This window comes from Mytilus galloprovincialis, chromosome 5 (genome assembly GCF_965363235.1).
Source record: "Mytilus galloprovincialis chromosome 5, xbMytGall1.hap1.1, whole genome shotgun sequence".
In the NCBI taxonomy this organism is placed as follows: Eukaryota; Metazoa; Mollusca; class Bivalvia; order Mytilida; family Mytilidae; genus Mytilus; species Mytilus galloprovincialis.
In genome coordinates, this window is record NC_134842.1 from 79,815,644 (window position 1) to 79,835,387 (window position 19,744).

Genomic DNA, 19,744 nt, shown 5'->3' on the forward strand with positions numbered 1-19,744 from the left:
ACTAGGTATGCCACAAAATATGTGAATGAGCGATGGAAATTATGATACATGACAATAATTGTCAGGCGACACGCATGTGTCACCTTACATCAGATTTCTGATTAAGACAGTAAACATAAATAATTTATCCTGAAGTAAATAGTAAATATAGTTAATATTGTTTAAATTATTTTATTGTAGGTGGTTATATGTGCTATTTCTGCCCCCGGGAAGCCACTGCTGATTTAATTCTAGAACATACCCTATTATGCCATAACGAAGTAGGAAAGACATTTAGTATTCGTCAAAAACCGTTTGACGAGAAATTAGTGGCTACAGTTTTCATGTCACTTCGATCATTTTTCATGGATGATATCACAACTTAAAAGTTATGATGAACAAGGGATAACTTTGAAAAGTGTTTTACAGTGTCATTTCTTTTATAGCTGACTATGCGGTATGGGCTTTGTTCATTGTGAAGACCGTACGGTGACCTATATTTGTTAATTTCTGAGTCATGTTGGTCTCTTGTGGAAAGTTGTCTCATTGGCAAACATACCACATCTTTTTATTCATATTAGCTACTTCATAACTGTCACTGAAATTTCAGTATCTTAGATATAAACTATAAACAACACAAATTCAATTTTGAATTATGATAATATGACATCCTTAAACATTTAATGCTATATAAGACTAGAGAATGTTTGGCCCAAAATGAGATTCTTTGTGTATTATGAAATTAAGTAACGTGGAGTTCATTGACAAACATGGATTTGTGTTCTTTTATAGTTTGGCCAAAAGCCCGAAAATCAAAAAATAAAATTGATGTAGCTTTAAATTTTCTTACAAGAAATACTTATTCAAAGAATGACTTCAAAGATGAGAATAAAATAACGCATATTCCGCAAAATTAGAAACAAACTTATTAAAAATTCATAAATACTCGGTATATGAAAAGTATGCTGCATACATATGCAAGGAAGATATTGTAGAGAAAAATATTGAAGGTACTAAACAAGGAACATTTTTGTATTTGCATACTTGCCATATAATTAGTACTTTTCTATTAAATGAAAACATAAATTAGCCTTTCCTAATTTTCATGCATTTTTCTAAAGCACAAAATATTTGTTTTAAAATCTATAAAAATCTTTGTAATTAAACCAGTTCCGACTGTGATAATCTACATGTTTGGCCCTTTGATGTAATTTATCAATATACGTATTTGTGGTTTTTTTCGTCTGTCAAATGCTTCGTAAGACTATAGGTAAGGCTAATAAAAACAAAAAATAAAAGTAACAATAAACAAAAGTAACAATAAACAAAAGTAACAAAAAACAAAAGTGACAATAAACAATAGTAACAATAAACTGGTAACTATTCTAGATCCTTTACCATCCACACTGTTTAAAGAAACGTCCTAAAATACATGGGAATTTGATCAAAACATTTGAATTTAATTTTTAAAATCATATATCAGTATAAAATAGAAAAAAGTGAATCCAAAGGAAAAATATGGACGGCTGAATTTATTGATAAGAACTAAATCATCAGCGTATAACATATATGATATATCATTATCATTTAACTTGGGTGGTTCACATGTTGAGTCAAAAATAGATGGTAAATCATTAATATATAAAGAAAATAATGTAGGGCTTAAAATACACCCTTGTTTTACCCCAACTGAGGAATTAAAAAAATCAGTGATACCTTCCGAGATCTTTACCAAGTACAAAACCTCTTTATACATATCTTTCATTATACTAAAAAAAAAAGGGACCATCTACGTTGTAATAAGACAATTTGTAAAAGAGGGCATCTCTATTAATAGTATCAAATGCCTTCCTGAAATCAATGAAACAGACATATATCTTTTTTGACATATGAAAATGTGGTATACGTGACTTTCATTTTGAGCAATGAATTGAAAGGATTGCACTTTTGGAATATGGGATATAGCTAATCCATCCTTTTTCTCATCAATTAGAGATATATAGGTAAATTTATCCTAGATATTAACCTGTAAGTTTCTTCATTTATTTTTATATGCGTTAATGTCATCGTTTAACTGGGCATTTACATTTTTAACACACAAAATACCATTGAATGCTGAAAGACACATTTATTATGTTTCAGTTACTATTATCATATAAAGAAAATTACGATTATCAAAGAAGAAAAATACCATAGAGTTACGATTATCATCCCGAATTTTTCAACGGCTATTTTCACAGCTCTTAGACAATTCCAGTGCACCGTTACGATTCAAATATGATGTAATGGTATAGATAAACCTTGCAGCTGAGTAACTATTGACAAAAACATGCTACATTTAAGAAAAACGAGTGTAAAGATTTTACCTATATCTACCGTCGCCATATTGGGATAATCGTAATTGCAGTTACTATTATCTCTTTAATACCAGTGATATACTTGGTTCGGTCACATTCTAAATTTGCCTGTCCCTATTCGTGAACCTGTAATTCAGTGGTAACGTTGTCGTTTGTTGCTGTTTTACATATTATTTTGTTCGATCCTTATTTTGTACATAAATTACGCCGTTAGTGTTCTCGTTTGAATTGATTAACATTCGTCTTGTTGAAGGCCGTATGGTGACATATAGTGGTTAATGTCTGTGTAATTTGGTCTCTTGCGGAGAAATGCCTTTTTTGTAATTATACCGCATCTTTTTTTATTATGATTTATTGTTGTGATTATATCTTTCACTCCTTTTTAATGAATTTAACATATTCAATGCAGACAGATCATACAGTATATATCACTTTTCTTTGGGTATGCTTTAATATTTAGATAATGGAAAATTAGTGGACCTTATTAACCTAATAAATCAAATAAAGGTTAATCTGGTATTCTTGAGGATAAACATCGATTTGCTAGTTACACGTGGGTAGCAAGACTAAAATGTTTCCTTTGTTTTTTTATATATACAAAATTTCTTTCCTGGGAACTGCACATGTTTGTACCTTCCTATCCTATTTTCGACGTTCCATATACAATTTCCTACGGCCTGTGACGGTGAAATTTCCTAGCACTGTATATTTTAAAATACGCTGAGCTTGTTTTCAGTCACAGGACTGATATCAAATGGTAAATTTCAAAAGTATGGGGCCAGGAGCGGACATCTAATAAAAAACCACTTAGACAAGTTTATCAAGTTATGAATTTTCACAAGACAGACTTTAATATAATCCTGTTAATAGTAACGTATTAATCCTCCTAAATGTTATAATTGGAGAGCTAATCGCATTACATGTAAGTGTTTTCTTGCTTTGAGGATGTGATCGCGGGTGAGATTTTTCGTTATAGATCGGAATACTTAGTATACATACATTACTTTTACGGCAATGTTCACCACGGGGCGCAGCTTCTGTAACATTTTATCTGGACATTGCATAACTTAAAAGCTACGATCCACACATTCAGTGGGATTACGTCTTAAGCAGTGGTGATTGTTTCTTTGCTATTTGTTTTAGCTATACTGTAACAACTGTTTAATAAGCCTATATAATATTGTATTAATAAAGCAAGACGACAACTCTAAATAAAAAAAAATTAAAAAAATAGGTAATTTATTCAGACCTACAGTTACTTTTTTTCTATATTCCAGCACATGCGATAAGATTTTTTTTTAATGCGCTCGTATTGCTAACCCCCATTTCCGTATTTTCCATGTAGTGTTTTAAATTAGTTGGTAGTTGTTTGTTTTTTTTCGTTGTTTCTTTTTTAATTTCTTTTTTGCTATGGTATACAGTCGGTACTTATTTCCAACTTATGACCTATCGTCATCTGAATAATGGATATTATTATATAAAGTGATTTCACTCTCCGTATGTACATGTGTAAATAGTATTTTATTTCATATTGTTTAGTGTATTATATCTAAGCATGTTATAGTCTAGAGCTGATAATGGCTCTCAATTTATTTAGTGTTAGTTTCAAGTTACAATGTATTTATTTACATGTACTTGTTGAGGGATGAGACTTAAATAAGACATTCAATTGAATTGTGTATGTTAAATTAAGAAGAAAACGTCACAATTAACTTTTCAACCAATCATTTGCCGAGAACAGATTTTTCAATAGTGAGGAGAATATTTTTTTTTCTCGAACAGATTTTTCAATAGTGAGGAGAATTTTTTTTTTTCTCACACCGGTCAGGAAATGTGAAAATAGCACCAAAATTAGAGAACGACCATTAAACTTCAAAGGGGAGGGAATTATGATTTGTTTTCCTAAAAAAATATATGCTGATCCCAAATTTGATGGATTTTTTTGTGTGAGGCCGTTGACAACAAAAATTAATTTAAATCCATCTGATTTCCCTCATAACTTATATTCATTATTGAATTTTTGAAGAAGATAAATTTTGATTGATACATTGTAGCGCAGAGGACCCCCCCTTTTTTTGCCCTACACTCACTTACGTAAAGTAAAACGTAAAGAATTCAAAACTATCAATAGTAAAACAGTCATGCAATACAGTTTCAAAACGTTTACACTATATGTATGCAGTATATATATATTAATTTTATCACTTAGTCTTTTCAATATTCATACGTTACAAGGCTTCATCAGCTTTCTGATTTTAACCGTATGAATATATATACGAGTAAAAAGAGATCGTGGGTATACATGAAAACAGAAACACAACACAAACTGCCGACAGTTTTGTATAAGTCGATATACTATTGACTCAGTTTGCCAATTTCTCATTGCCTTTGAGCATCTGATAACTTTAAAGGCATAACCAATAAGATTTGGAATGAACAGAAAAAACATTGAAGTTAAAATCTTTTCTATTTTGTTCAAACTAATGAAACGAATTCGATAAGGAATTATTTGTTCCGCTATTTTTTTGTATTCCAAATGGGAATTTAACTGTGATGTGATTCTATTAAATCAAATTTGGATGACTGAAATGACAATTTAAACAGTTTATCAGATTGCCTATTTTTTACATAATTTTACCTATTTATAACATGAACTTTAAATTTTGTTTTCATTGTAGCAAAAACGAATCTTCCTCATTTTGTTGGTCGAATGGCAAAGGTAAGTTAGGTATTTTATATAACAGAAAATTCCCTCTTCGGAAATGTACGAACATCATAGTTTTCTTCCGATTATAGAGTTTGATGTGGAACTTTGGAATTATGCAGACATTATTTTGTATCTTTTACCATGCAAACGTTTTCTTTTAAAGAGCACCAGAGGTTAAGCAACCAACAATAAATCAATCTATCCATTTAGAGCGATTTTTATGTACAATTAATTTATCATACTAAGCTTTTATCTCATTGCAAGTGTTTAGACGGCAGTTTGAGAGGAATTATTCGCGAATTTACGACCACGCCACAACTGTAAATTAAATGACAGATCCATACAGTCATACGCGACATTGTACCTCCATTTTTTAAAATTAAAATGTATGTACCAAGCTACAAAAATGTAGGAATATGGCAGTTGTGTTTCGAATTAACTTGTTCCGTACACAGCGTTTGATTTTGTCAGTTTTTTACAGACTTCCTCTTTTTAGTATGCCTTGTAAATCATTTTTATTATATTTCTTTAGTATAGTAAAAAAAAAATTTTAAAACGAATCTATATCTGTATATATCTTTTACTTTGGTCCTTACATATATATGTAGTTGTCTTATTGACACGTTTTATTGCAGGCTGTGAATAAAGTTGATCAACTAACGACACATGTCACCGGAGTTTTAGCTCATGGACAAAATAATTTTTTCACCTTTCTCGACTGGAACCAATATGCGCACGACTCTAACCTGACCATGAATATCCTTATGCTAATTCTTCACCAAATTTCAAAACTTATGGTAAGTAAAACACTTCACAATTTAAACGTATGATCAGGCAATACATGTGTGACCTCGGGTGGGGTGAGGGTGGTGATGAGCACTCCCTATACTATATACAAAGTGATAGCGCGTGCCGCTTGAATTGGTCACATTTCCAGCTTGAAAATATATGAATATATTTGAAAACAATCGGAAATAAGGTCAAAAGAGTTCCAATTACTTGTTATATGACACGCCCTGTATTTTTTCACAGCAAAAAGTCTCGCCGTAGGTAAACATGACATAAGGAATAGCTGATTCTCAGATTTGAACTCCTATGAACACATCCCACAAAATCATACCAATAAAAAGTTGCATTTATCCTAGGCATTATATGAAAAGTAATACATTTTTTGAATCGAAAGTATATGTAAAGGATGAGATAACAGAATCCAAGCGGCACACCATATCAATTAAGTATTGAATTGGTTTCGAGTTTTACTGTTATCCACATTTCTACATATCTTTTTAATTTGTTAAAAATAATTAATCTATACACCCAAAACAAATAAGTTCGTCTGATTAGCCATATAATTTGAATGACAGAGTTTTGTGCTTTTTGAATGGTTAATTGTTATATTTAACATAACAAGAATGTGTCCAAAGTACACGAACGAACGGACGGACGGACGCAGTGGCGGATCCAGGGGGGGGGGTCCGGGGGTGCGCACCCCCCCCCTTTATTTTTGCCGATCAATGCATTTGTATAGGGACATATGTTTTGCACCCCCCCTTTGCCCTGGGTGCCCTGGGTTAGCACCCCCCCCTTTCGAAAATTCCTGCATCCGCCCCTGGGACGGGCTTACGGATGCACAGACCAGAAAACATTATGCCCCTCTACTATTGTAGGTGGGGCATAACAATTGCCATTTTAACTTGTTGCCTTTGAAATCGAGTTAATGTGCCCCCAAAAAGTTTTATGTAAATCAGTAATTTTTCCATAAATTGAATTCTTTTTTATTATAGATGATTATCATTTATAATCTCACTGCATTTTCACGGTCTGAATTGTCTTCTTCGTAGACACTCGTTTAATCATTTAAAAAGTAGAACATCTCTTTGTCTGAATAGGCTGATCCTAGCTGACTTTGTAGATGGTTTGAGTTGATCTATGAACAATTCCAGTTATCCTGCACCGTTTCACATCCACGAACTTATCTAACGAGCCCTTAAGGATCACACACATTCACAAACCCTTACGATTTGGTCATTTTGCGACAGTTTTACAGTTTTAATGAATTGTTCGGGAGCCATATACGGATTATTACGAGTGATTATAAGAAGTTTATTATAAAACGATGTGTCTATAAGGTAAAACTGTGGTAAGATACTATACTGAAGTAATTTTATCATTATTGTTCTTGTAGGGTAACAAGTTACCGCCTATTTTGTACTTGCAAGCAGATAATTGTTGGCGGGAAAATAAAAATCGATATGTATTGGGTTTTTGTGAACTCCTTGTTCACCAACGCATTTTCAATGAGGTAAGTTGCAATTTACAAATCATTGCGATTTTTGTTACTTTATTTAAAGGAACAGTTACCTGGTGGTTGTGTGGGTATATATATGAGCGTGTGCACCCTTAAAGGTGAAAATAGTTTTACGCAAAAAAAATATATATATTCCTCTTACCTCCGCTCGGCAAATTTGTTGAGGACTTCCTCTTCACTTCAAGAAATAAGTATTAGCTATTGCTAGATTTAAACGGTATGGTTATTTCAAGATTTAAAACGGTTTGGTTTAAGGGTTAAAACTGTGGGAAGTGTTAAACATAATGTATAGGCAGATCCAACCGGGGGAGGGGGTGGGTATTGGATAATTATAAGGTCCTGTGATCCCTCAAATCCTTGAAAATATAGTACATTAAAATTCATCAGCACTGAATTCTTATGTGTTATTATTACTCGAGAAATAAATACAATGATTTGCTTCATTCGAAATTGTATGGTCTTGAGGGGCGGCAGGACATTTTTCGGGGTGTTTATATAAGCTCGGGATTTCGGGATTTACGCTTTGGGGACCCGGGAATTCTCTTTCTGAAGTTCGGGATGTCGGGATTTTTTTTTTTAAATTCGGGACCTCGGGATTTCATGTTTTTAAGCCCGGGATTTTGGGATCAGAACCGTCTTTCCCCTTCTTTTTCACGAGGAGGGACTATAAATGTAGGACTGGACTTGAAAAACGTAGCCTCTTGTTATACTATATTAATGGTTTGTATATATTTCTTCTCTAACATATAATCTGTGACATCTTAATAAGGATTAATTATCTTTTGTCAACAATAATTCCACAGATAAAGATACTAACCACATGGGGTCATTCACATCAAGTAGATAAAAAGAACAGTGCACAGTATGTACATATACATTGTATCTTACCAGACTATGAAAATATATGATCAATTGACACATTAATTATTGCCTATCCATATAATTACCTCTGAAATTGCACACATGTATGTATCATTGATTATAGTTTATACATGCTAATGGTACGTCTGTCTGTAAAACATTCATTTACAAGACCCCCTTTTGGGGATTTTTTGTGTGACTTTTGGTTGATCATGTAAGTTATGATGCCTGTAATATAAGGTTTTAGCATGGATGTAAAATACTTCTACGATTTTAGTTAGAAATGTTTTTCCCAGTGAAACTTATATTGAATAGAAGTTATTAATATCTTAATGAATTAGGTGGAACTTTTTTCTAACCAGAGAGCTAACACACACATCTTAAAAATAGGCTAGTTGACTCACAGTTTGTATAAGTACATCTGTTTACAAAACGTATTATGGTATACCGCTGAACGTTAGTCCGTCCGTCCGTTGTCAACATGTCGGATAATAACAATCTGCATCAAACATTATTTATATAGATCTGTCTACGTGAGTCTCTTTCTTTTTTTATGAATTTTAGATTTTACGTGTTCAAGTTATAGGAATTTTATCCATTTAAAAGGGGTATTTTCCAGTGTTTTCGGATAATAACTGTCAAATGCTTTGAACATTTTTCATGATACTTTGGTGAAGTGTTTATTGAAGTATGCTATCGATGTTATATATTATGGCAATTACCGTTCCTAGTTGTGGGGTTTTAGTCATAAAGGGATGGAGATTAGTCAGTTTTCGGACAACAACTCAAAAAGAGTTCATGAAACTTTTGAAGGCTGGTTTATATCTATCAATATAACATCCCTTGAATTTTTTTTTATATAGATTTATAACATGACATTTAGGAGTACTTGAACTTAATTCTTTGAAAATACTACGGGCGTATCACGTGCTCTTTATTCATATACATTTTGAAGTTTACTGCCTTTCAATACGATGGGTATTGTAAACTCTTAAAATACAAGCAATTTGGCATTTTACACACTAATAATGTTAGTTCTTTCTAGCATTACAGGTTAGCGTATTTAAATCACCAATTATTTTACTGTTACAAATAGCAAATTTTCTTTTCAGGTGCATTTGTCATTTTTATTAGTAGGACATACACACGAAGATGTGGATGCTGCTTTTAGCCAAATAGCTGAAACTCTTCGTAGGAATGATGCTGAAACAATGCCTCGTCTGAAGGAGATGCTTCCGAACGTTAAGGATATAGAGGCTATCCTCTATTCGAGAAGATAGATATAAATAAGATCAAATCTAGAATACCACAGTGGCAATGTCTATTTACTGATCAAATAGAACATACAGAGCAAAAGTGGTGGGGAGGATTTCTTGGACATCTAGAAAAAATTAGAGACAGTCTGCCATACAGAAGGACAAAAGTTCTATCAAAGGCAAAATGGATTCTCCCTTTGTTACCCAAACAGCAATTGAAAAGACAAGGACCATCCGTTGATCAAGACATTCCAGCAGAACTAAGGAGATTATTGGAAAATGAGCGAGAGGAATGTTTTGTAAGTAGGTCTAGTTCTTATCTATATAAGTTTTCACATTTCTCATTTTATATATTAATCAATTTAATCTCTAGTTTCATTGTATTGAAAAAAAAAGTAAAAAAATAGACCATCACAATATAAATAATGCTTTAAGTCGATGTGAAAAGTTTGTCCGTATATTATGCTTTCCAGAGTTTATTAAACTAAAAGATAAGACATAGTTTATCAATATAGGACACAAAAATACTATACGTCACGAAATAAAAACCAAAGGAACGGCGCTCTACGTTTTACATTTGAAAGTGACAGTAAACCTTCAACATGGAGCAGAGTAAAAAAAAAACCAGTCATATCGCTCCAACTTTAGACCGACCCACTACACATTTTAATACTTGTTTCTGTGGAAATCATTGCAATGTTAAGAAGTCGATCACGCTACTAAATGGGACATTTTTTTTCGCTATCGTCTTCTGTTATATGTTAAGTCAAAGATCAATTATTTAAAAATCTGCATTCGATGTTATTTACAAAATGTAGAGACGTGATTTGTTCAAACAAACTACAATGTATATATGAACTCGTACATTTCAGGTGCAAGTACAGCCAAAACAACAAAAAAAGACATCAAAAGGAAATAGAAAAGAATCAGAAGGTATTATGTAATTTGTATTTTGTTCTATCATTTGAGAAATTTTAAGTATATTGGAGGGTATGTATGCCCAAAAATTATCGTTTACGATCGCGACAATTGACAAGAATTTTTCCGTGAATAGTCACGAAGGTATCGCCATTTTGAACCTCATATTGATATCTTCCTTTAAAGCTGAAGAAAAAAGATGAATATGCATTAAGCAAATTTATGTAAATATATCTTTTCTTCTATTTCAGAGAAAACATGCCAAGCAAAGAAAAGGAAGAAGAATGTTAAAGAAATTTCCAGAAAATTTACTCTTCATATATATTTTAAAACTAAAAGTTATTACCAAAAACATAGATTATACTTAGCGATATATTTTCTTTTAGAATCATTGTTCATGTATCTTTTGATAGACGAATATTTGCATTTAGTGTTGATATTTTACCTCAAAATATTCCTAAGTCTTTGGGAAAGAATTGTTACATCACATATCTATCCTTCTATTACAAACCAACTTATATATTATTCAGACAGTTGTCAGTTGTAATTACAAGTTTCGAACACATTTTAAATATTTCATTAATAAAAATTGTTTTATTCTCCAAAATATCTTAGTAGTAACTTATTGATAACATGTGAGAGACCCAAAGCGCTTAGAATGACATTGACAGTGAATCCTAGATGTGTCTTTTTGTCATATTTGTTTTGTGTTTTTTATTATCTGGCCTTTATTCGTTGATATTGATCTTTTGTTTTTAATAGTAAATACTAAAAATTCTACCGAATCATTTTCTTCTTCTTTTCTTTTTTTTGGTTTAAAGACCAGTTTATGAGTATCAAACAACCTATAGATTGGTTTAATTGTTTGGTTGTTTTTTCTATATGAATAAGAAAATACATGAATATTTGGTCTTAAGACCAGAATAATACAATATCGTTTGACAACATTCTTTTTGGTTGAAAGACCACAATATTTATTCAAAACATTTGTGGATTAAACATTTGGTATTTATTAAGTTTGTATTGATGTTTTTTTTTACAACAATAAAAAGTCACTTCTTCAGTTTTGGTCTAACGACCAGATAGCAAATTTTATGCTATGTGTACATGTTAAAAATGGTCTTTGGACTAGTATATTGAAGGAAACATTTCATAATAAATTTACAAGATATTGTAAAATTTGTAAAAGTTCTATAGCCAATATGAAAAATCTAATACTTAAGTTAGTAATAAAGTATTAAAAAAGCATTTAATGTATTAAATTAATCTTAAAATGGTTTACAAAGATAAAAAAGGAAAACAATGGATTTTCCCTTTTAGAAATGGAATCAGTTATACACAACATATTTCTGGAACAACCTGCAACCATCTTTAGTGGTTAAGGGGAAATAATTTGGAAACCAAACAAGTAAAGCATTAAGGTATTAACAAAAATGACCAAAAACAGACCAAATCGTTTAATGTCAGCTGAGTTTGAAGGACATGGCAATATAAATGTTCGTACAATTTTATTAATATACTGGAGTTTTCTAATCACTGGTATTATGTGAATTATTCCAGTACCCAAGTTTGTCTATGGGGTAAATAGTACCTTGTACTAATCATTATGATAGGTCGCTGCTGTTCTTTTTATTTATGCAAGACTAAAATGAAAATGTTGTATGAAAAACATTGAATTGAAGGGGGGATAACTCAATTAATAGCCTAGACTACATGTTATCTGAAATAATAAGGCCTCACAAAAGTAATAGTGAGTTGCATGATGAGAAGATGACGAACGAGAGAAAATGAGGCTTTGCCCTACAAACCTGACATGAGATAATAGGGATTTTTTTTTTTAATAGGGTATTTTGAAAGAAGCAAGCACATATTAAATTAGCAAGACAAGTCCTATTATAGCTAGTTCATTAAAACTGTTATTCAACCAAATCTATGTGTTATTAAGTAGTAAGAATAATATAATGTTTATTTTTCTAGGTATCAACGTTCCACAGAATACAAGCTGACAGTAGATTAAGATAGTAGTTGAAAACAAGAAAATAATGGAACACACCTTTTTCCCTCTATGGTTACAGATATATGTTGCAATCAGTACAGTTTTGGTAAAATCAGAAAATTGAAAACTATACGATTCACCTAAATATTATGATATACATACATTGGTGACTATTACAACTACTAAAAACTTTTATTGCAAGTGTGCAATTTTTAACTGACTTCATAATACTGTTATAAATACAAATGATCTGAGATAAAATCATGTCATTACATATTTCATTTTGGACTGTGATATTTATACTTATATATATTTATTATGTTATGTTTTTAGTTTATACATGTATCTGCAAAATTTAGATATTTTTTAGTATTCTGTGTTATTATTAATTATTAGTTCCCTACTGACAAAGCTAAGGAGACTTTAGGATTGCACTCTGTCTGTTCAATTGCATCCGTCAGTCGCGCAAATCAGTTTTCCGCACTTTTTTATCATGTTTAAAGATATTGATTTAATAATTGGTACATTGTTTTATTATGACAAGTTACAGATCAAGTCTGAATTTTGTTTCTGTCTGAAGATTTTGTGCAGGATTATGGTCCTTGGACTTAGAAAGGTCGATAAAATAGACAGTTTTCCACACTTTTTTTCACCATTTTTTGTACAAAAATAAGGCAGTTAGTTTTCTCGTTTGAATTGTTTTACATTATTGTCAATCGGGGCCCTTTCATAGCTGACTATGGGGTATGGGCTTTGTTCATTGTTGAAGACCGTGACCTAAAGTTGTTAATTTCTTTGTCATTTTGGTCTCTTATGGCGAGTTGTCTCATTGGCAATCATACCACATCTTCTCTTTTATATTGAAGATATTGATTTAATAATTGGTATTGTTTTATCATGACAAGTTACAGATCAAGTTAGAATTTTTTCCTGTCTGATGTTTTTTTGCAGTTATTGTTGTTTACATATATAAACAGGTGTTGATGTGTAAAGTTTAATGGGATTCACATATCCTAATGCCATCCTTTTTAGAAACCTTCTTGCATGCTGTTTCACCACTATCCCAGGTTTGAGGAGGGTTGGTGCCTTCAAACTACTAGTTTTACACAGCTAAATTCTTTATTTTCTTGTCCAAATTTAGGAGCCTGTAATTAAGGTGGTACCCAACACTTTCACTAAAATTAATTTGGCTTGTTTAATTTTCTTTTGACCCTTTGACAAAAACATATTTTTTTTTAAATATTCAAAACAACCGTTTTATCAGAAAAATTACACTGGTTATATAGCAGTTTGACAAACACTTATTTTGATCATTGAGAAGCTTTGTATTCCCTTAACAACACAAGGTAATTAAAACGTTTATCTGATTTTACAGAGTTATCTCCCTGTAGTGTTAGATACCACCTTAAGTGGTTGTTGTTTGTTGCTGTATTATATATTTTTTTATTTATTGTTTTGTATAGTGTGTTCATGTGTTTGCTATAAAACCAGGTTTTATCCACCATTTTCTACACAAGAAAATGCCTGTACCTAGGCAGATATATGACAGTTGTTATCTATTTGTTTAATGTGTTTGAGCTTTTGGTTTGTCATTTGATTTGCGACTTTCTGTTTTGAAATTTCCTCAAAGTTCTGTATTTTTGTTATTTTTCTTTTTTGGCACCATCCTTCACTGTCACATTCTGTGTGTGCCTGTCCCAAGTCAGGAGCCAGTAATCAGTGGTAATTCAGTGATTGTGATTTTTTGCTAACTAAGGTCAAAAGTGTCCAAAATAAAATTTTCTTTTTGTTTGTACTAAAAATTGATGTCTTGGGGTTCTTTTATATACTGAGTCTAAAATTAAATTTTGATTTTTGATTTCTGATGGATAATTATCCAATTGGTAGTCATACCACATCTCTCTATTAGTCCCCTACTGACAAAGTCAAGTCAAAGGGGACTTCAGGTTTGCACTTAGTTCATCTTTTTGACTTATCTGTCCATCTGACAAATCAGTTTACCACACTTTTTTCTTTGTGCTTGAAGAAACTGATTTGATATTAGGTGTATTGTTTTATCAAGACAAGTTATAGATCAAATTCTAGTTTTATTCTGGTCTGATGATTTTGTGCAGAGTTATGGTTCTTGGACTTAGAAAATTCACTTAAATAATCAGTTTGCCACACATTTTTTTCGTCATTGGTGTCCTTTTGATCTCAGAAAATGCAATCTATCATATAGCCAGTACTCCTTTATTGTATAATTCAAAAGATACAGTTTGTCTGTTAATTTGAAGTTAAAAAAATTGTGAAATACCTTGATTCAAACTTGGTTTTTAATTGACCTCTTGAAAGTTTGAGATTAATGGCTTTCCTAACATGCTTTTATTAATGAATGAAAAGAAATATATGATTGACATCATTGACATATTGTGCAAACCAATTTAGTTCAGTAATTTCATAATATCACATTTTTCACAAGAGAGATAAGTCAGAAAGTTAAGTGAGGAGAAATATACAGGTACATATACATTGTACAAGGAAATGTTGAGAAAATTTCTTTATGATTCTCTAAATAAGAAATATTCTGACTGGGATATATATTTAAGCAATGACTCATGAAAAACATACATGTAAACACAACTTATTGAACGCATGACATTAATGAAAACACACTGCATGAGGTGGTTAACTTGAATAACATTGTGTCCTGATACAAAAAAGAACAAAAGTAATATAAATTTAAAAAAAATATTTACTCATCAAGTTACAACACATCTTGATATATTAAAACTTATTTCAATCACAACAATATACATGTAATCAAACAACAGAAACCATTGGAAATTGTTAAGAGTCATAGTACAGAATTGCTCAAATTTAGCAATAAATCACATATATCATTTTGTTGATCAACATGATCAATACTCATTCTGTTTTGAAATAAATAAATGTGATCTACAATGGTTGTGCTTTATAGGCTGAAGAAGTCAAGTTGAAAATATTTATACTTTTAGTTAGAAAACTAAAAAAATAACAAAAACAGCAAGAAGACTTAAAATTTTGTGTTTGAAAAAAAGAGTATTATTATGCAATGTCCCATTAGACATGCTAACAATTATTTTTTTGGGGGAAGAGAGGACTATAAGAATCTATATTTATTTTTTTGAGGCTATGAAAATCTAAATCATACTGGATTAGTCATCTGTGGTCACGTTCGAATGTTTACACTGATACATTCAATAAAAACTAAGAGACTGAGTGTGACAATATCTATCTAGCCATGCTAGCACTTATTTACCACAGTTGGCTTAGGTTATCATGGTTAATGAAACCCAGTGAAAATTTCAACCAATAAAATGAAATTTTTACTAGAAGAATGTCCTAAATTTAGTTAATAAAAAATCAAAAAAATAAAATAATATAATAAATTTAATACTGATTGTCTAGTGTATTTTTTGTAACATTGACAACTGATCACGAATGTATGTAGTCAACTGAACGCCACCTTTGCAATCTATGACTATAACAGAAGAACAGCTGATGACAGTGAGTCCATTCATCTTTTTATCAATGGCCTACTATTCCTTGTACTGATTACACTTTCTCCTGTAAGTCTCTTGTTCATTTCTTCATTGTATAAATACTTTAATTGTAATATCACAACTATTAAAACAGTTTATGTTAAGATTTTTGAGGCTGCATTTGATCCTGGATTTTCTTCACAGTAGCCTCGTCTTGTTGTGACATAGATGTCAATTTCTTTCCTATATTATCGTGCATTTCTAAGTACTTGGATACACATCTGTCTAAACACACTGATTCACCTTTAGATAAATCTGCTTCGTTATACTTGGGTGGTACACATTTTTTCTGACAGGCAGTGGTCATTCTAAAACACAGAAAATATATATGTACATTTATTATTATAGATAATAGTGGGGTTATGCAACATGAACAAAATAAGAGAAGGGGGGGGGGGGATACCTTTTTGTGTTTATCAGTTATGGCCCTTTTCAAGGTGTTTTTAACTGTTATCTGACATGTCTGAGATCAATTTAAGCTGTTATTTGTTTTCAACCCACTTGGTTAACTGTTACATGAATCAGCTTTTTTGCCAAAATCAAGGTGTTGTCAACATGTTAAAGGACCCCCTATTGCCCCCTCAGTTAGAGTGTTTTTGAATTATATCAAATGATTTTTTTTTTTAATTAATGCTGGTTTCATCACTTCTGATGACCATCAATTTCTTTATCATGTTTATCATGTTTATTACTTAAAAGTCATATGAAAAGATTGACCGGTGGAAAATAATGTTAATCCAACTCTAGAACCAATCCATACATATCCTAAACTTAAGTCTTCTGTGCACGATTTTATCATTTTGTTAGCATAAGTTTCGTATGATCGTCAAAAAATATTTCCATCTGTCAGTGTTGTGAAAATATGGCAGCTAATTATAGTCGTGTTTTGAAGCTGAAGTTTAACAATTGTCATCCGTTTGTAATCAATCAACAAAGAAGCATGGATATTCAGGTAAGCAAGTGTATACAGGGATCTCCATGACCTGTTTTACGATGGCGCCCCGCCATGGTTCCGTTACCTTGCGCCATCGTCAAATTGTCTCCTCCATGGTTAAATTTGTCTGCGCCATCGTTAAACAATGTGCGCCATCGTTAAAATTATTGTCAATATTTATTATTGTATCGTAGTCGTCGCCATTTTTGTTTGTCAAAATACAAGCTTAATCATCTCCGATACTGGAGAGTAATTTTACAGGTAAATATACAGTACGGTATAGACAAAAACCCTACGGCTGTACATAAATTTTACCAATCAAGTTAATAAAATTAGAAGGTATTATATATGTTTGAAGGTGAAATCGAATTTTATAGGTATTGAAAAGTGATGGTTGGAAGGAAAGGTGGAGTTGCAGCCTTATTGAAACAGGTATACAATTGTTTCTACTTCATGCTCTGACTTTTTAGTTTTATTTTATATTTCTGTATTTGGAATACGATGTACTTTTAATTATTGTCATTTCCTTTTAGGAATCAAGTTTACTTATAAGTAATCACTGTGTGGCTCATAGGTTGGCCTTGGCTGTGAGACAGGCTGCAGACAACATCCAGGAAATTAAGAAATTTAATGTTCTGACACCTTGATGCTTTGTTTAAGTTCTATGACAATTCCCCAGTAAGAATGGCTGCACTCAAAAACATCCAGACAATCTCAGACAACCCCACATTGAAATTGAAGCAGCCAAAGGCTATGAGATGGCTGTCCCATGACAAGGCTTGTGATACCCTCAGACAGATTCTGCCCAGTGTAATGATGTCATTAGAGAGAGAAGCAAATGAAAGACATGACAGCCTAGCCTTTGGTCTAGCCAAAAATGTACAGACTGTGCAATTTATTACTGTATTGTACAGTATGTGTGACTTGTTGCCTCAATTGAGTATGCTGTCTAAATGCTTTCAGGTAATTATAAAATATCAAATATTCCATTTATACAATAATTGTGACCTTTATTTCAATTCATACAAGTAATCATGGAGTAAGACTTTTATTATCAATTACAGGAGTCAGGTTTAGATTATTCTACCATTCAGGAGCAAGTTCAAATTACACTTGACTTCTTGGACAGCAGGCTATCCATACCAGGAAGATACTTTAAGGAAAGTGAAACTATGATCAGCACTTTAGAGGAAAATGGCTTCTCCATTACTAGAAGAGGAATCAGTGATGTAGATGAATTCAAAAGAAAGGTAAACATTTTCATTTACCTTTCATTTTCTTCACAATTTATTTCATCTCTAAAGTGTAAACAATATTTTATTTTTTAATATCTATTACAGGTGCATGACAAATTCATCATTGCCTTATCAGACAACATAAAAAACAGATTTCCAGATGCAGGACTCATATCAACCTTCTCTTGTTTTGATCCATCTGCTATGAAAAACTTAGACACATATGACCTAGACTTTTATGCAGAGGAAAAGATTCAGGTAAATAAAAACAATTATTTTGTTTCCTGAATTAAAAAGTTTTTCATTCTAAATACCAAATAATACAAGTGTCAATATATTAATGAAATACATATCTTTACAGACACTTGCAGCTCATTTCAGCCAACTGATGGATGAAGAAACTGTTTTCCAAGAGTTCCAGTCTTTTAAGATGGTCATACATAAAAATAAAGACAAGACAACACAATTTATTCTTCAAATTCTAATGACCAAATACAGGCAGTTGTACCCTAATTTGGCAAGACTGGCAGAGATTTGTATGCTAATTCCAGCTTCTACAGCAGGCAAGTGTCTTCTTTTTATCTTCAGTGGCATAAATATAGTTTAATAGCAATGCATCTAACATTTTAAATCATAAACCTTTCTGTTAAACATGTCAGATACTTACCATTTTATCTCATTACTTTTCAGATTGTGAAAGAGGATTCAGTGTCCTCAACAGGGTGAAGACTAGGGCCAGAAACAGACTTTCACAGAAAGTCCTGAATAACCTTATGATGGTGTCCACTCAGGGACCAGAGGGAAAGGACTTTAATTTCAACAGGGCTGCAGAGTTGTGGGCATCTTTGTCTCAAAGAAAACTTGACATTGGGATTATAAATGATGATGTTTGATTGATGTATAATAAAATGTGTATAATTGCTCAAATCACTCTTTCTTAACTTCTTTGATCGCAATCATGATTTTTTTTTCAAATTGAGCTTTCCTCCATGGTTCAATTTTCATCCATGGAGATCCCTGGTATAACAGGTACGATAAGATATAGTTTATCTTGACTAGGATGGAGCGATGTTTACGTTTAGTTTTCCTTTTGCACTTGCATATTGAGATTGTCTAGTTTATTTTTTGTAACATTGACAGCTGATCACGAATTTACAGTCAACTAAACGCCACCTTTGCAATCTATGACTAGAACACAAGAACAACATGCCTTGTAAAATAGAGCGGGTGGTTTATTAGACACATGACACATTAGAAATTTATCTCTGGAAGTCCATAGTAAAATGCAAAAACCAACTAAAGACTGAGCAACACCAATACCACCAAAAACTTGGAATTATGTACAGTGCTCTGATACTTGTCTTTGACACTGACAATATAAACATGGCAAAGGTCAAATTTTGGTTACAACTCTGAAATACACTTTCTGTCTATCAATTCACCTGTTATACATATCTGCCATCATTTCTAATTCTAAATCCGATACCAGCTTTAACTGGGCTTCATTTAAAGAAGGCGTTGCCATTTTAAATGTGAATATTTCAAATAAAAAAAATGTTGTAATATAGTTAGTGGGTTCCCACGTGCAGGTAGCCGGATAAACCGGAAGTACAATTAATGGCGAGGACTT

The 19,744-nt window shown here is 31.9% G+C and overlaps 3 protein-coding genes and 1 long non-coding RNA gene across 4 annotated transcripts in view; 3 read left to right on the forward strand and 1 right to left on the reverse strand.

The window, feature by feature from the left end:
- LOC143076467 (uncharacterized) overlaps nucleotides 1–12,754 on the forward strand; it is a 50,054-nt gene extending 37,300 nt beyond the window's left edge. Inside the window, exon 13 of the mRNA XM_076252255.1 lies at nucleotides 12,364–12,754. Within this exon, the coding sequence (XP_076108370.1) occupies nucleotides 12,364–12,392 (29 nt within the window). The 3' untranslated portion in view covers nucleotides 12,393–12,754. The remainder of the gene's footprint in view (nucleotides 1–12,363) is intronic.
- On the forward strand, nucleotides 9,480–10,693 carry LOC143076470 (uncharacterized). The gene is made up of 3 exons (XR_012978665.1): nucleotides 9,480–9,767; nucleotides 10,341–10,401; nucleotides 10,638–10,693. It is a non-coding gene; the product is annotated as an uncharacterized LOC143076470 (long non-coding RNA).
- A 1,846-nt stretch (nucleotides 12,755–14,600) lies between the features above and the next one.
- On the reverse strand, nucleotides 14,601–19,730 carry LOC143076469 (mitochondrial import inner membrane translocase subunit Tim10-like). The gene is made up of 2 exons (XM_076252258.1): nucleotides 19,557–19,730; nucleotides 14,601–16,253 (listed from the first exon to the last, which is right to left on the reverse strand). Exons 1-2 carry the CDS (start codon nucleotides 19,637–19,639, stop codon nucleotides 16,046–16,048), a joined length of 291 nt encoding a protein of 96 aa, XP_076108373.1. The 5' UTR covers nucleotides 19,640–19,730; the 3' UTR covers nucleotides 14,601–16,045.
- Nucleotides 17,267–19,055, forward strand: LOC143076468 (zinc finger protein 862-like). Its single transcript, XM_076252257.1, has 6 exons — nucleotides 17,267–17,311; nucleotides 17,413–17,842; nucleotides 17,944–18,129; nucleotides 18,220–18,372; nucleotides 18,476–18,677; nucleotides 18,805–19,055. The coding sequence occupies exons 2-6, from the start codon at nucleotides 17,564–17,566 to the stop codon at nucleotides 19,005–19,007; spliced, it is 1,023 nt and encodes a 340-aa protein (XP_076108372.1). The 5' UTR covers nucleotides 17,267–17,311; nucleotides 17,413–17,563; the 3' UTR covers nucleotides 19,008–19,055.
- Nucleotides 19,731–19,744: the final 14 nt, after the last annotated feature.

What these genes read in the sequence shown, in the direction of transcription:
- LOC143076469 (XM_076252258.1), bottom strand. Translation starts at nt 19,639, where the DNA reads ATGGCAACGCCTTCTTTAAATGAAGCCCAGTTAAAGCTGGTATCGGAT. An exon ending in ATGGCAGATATGTATAACAG is followed by an intron (nt 16,254 to 19,556) that starts GTGAATTGATAG and finishes TCTGTGTTTTAG; the next exon opens with AATGACCACTGCCTGTCAGA.
- LOC143076468 (XM_076252257.1), top strand. Translation starts at nt 17,564, where the DNA reads ATGGCTGCACTCAAAAACATCCAGACAATCTCAGACAACCCCACATTG. An exon ending in TGCTGTCTAAATGCTTTCAG is followed by an intron (nt 17,843 to 17,943) that starts GTAATTATAAAA and finishes TATCAATTACAG; the next exon opens with GAGTCAGGTTTAGATTATTC. An exon ending in AATTCCAGCTTCTACAGCAG is followed by an intron (nt 18,678 to 18,804) that starts GCAAGTGTCTTC and finishes ATTACTTTTCAG; the next exon opens with ATTGTGAAAGAGGATTCAGT.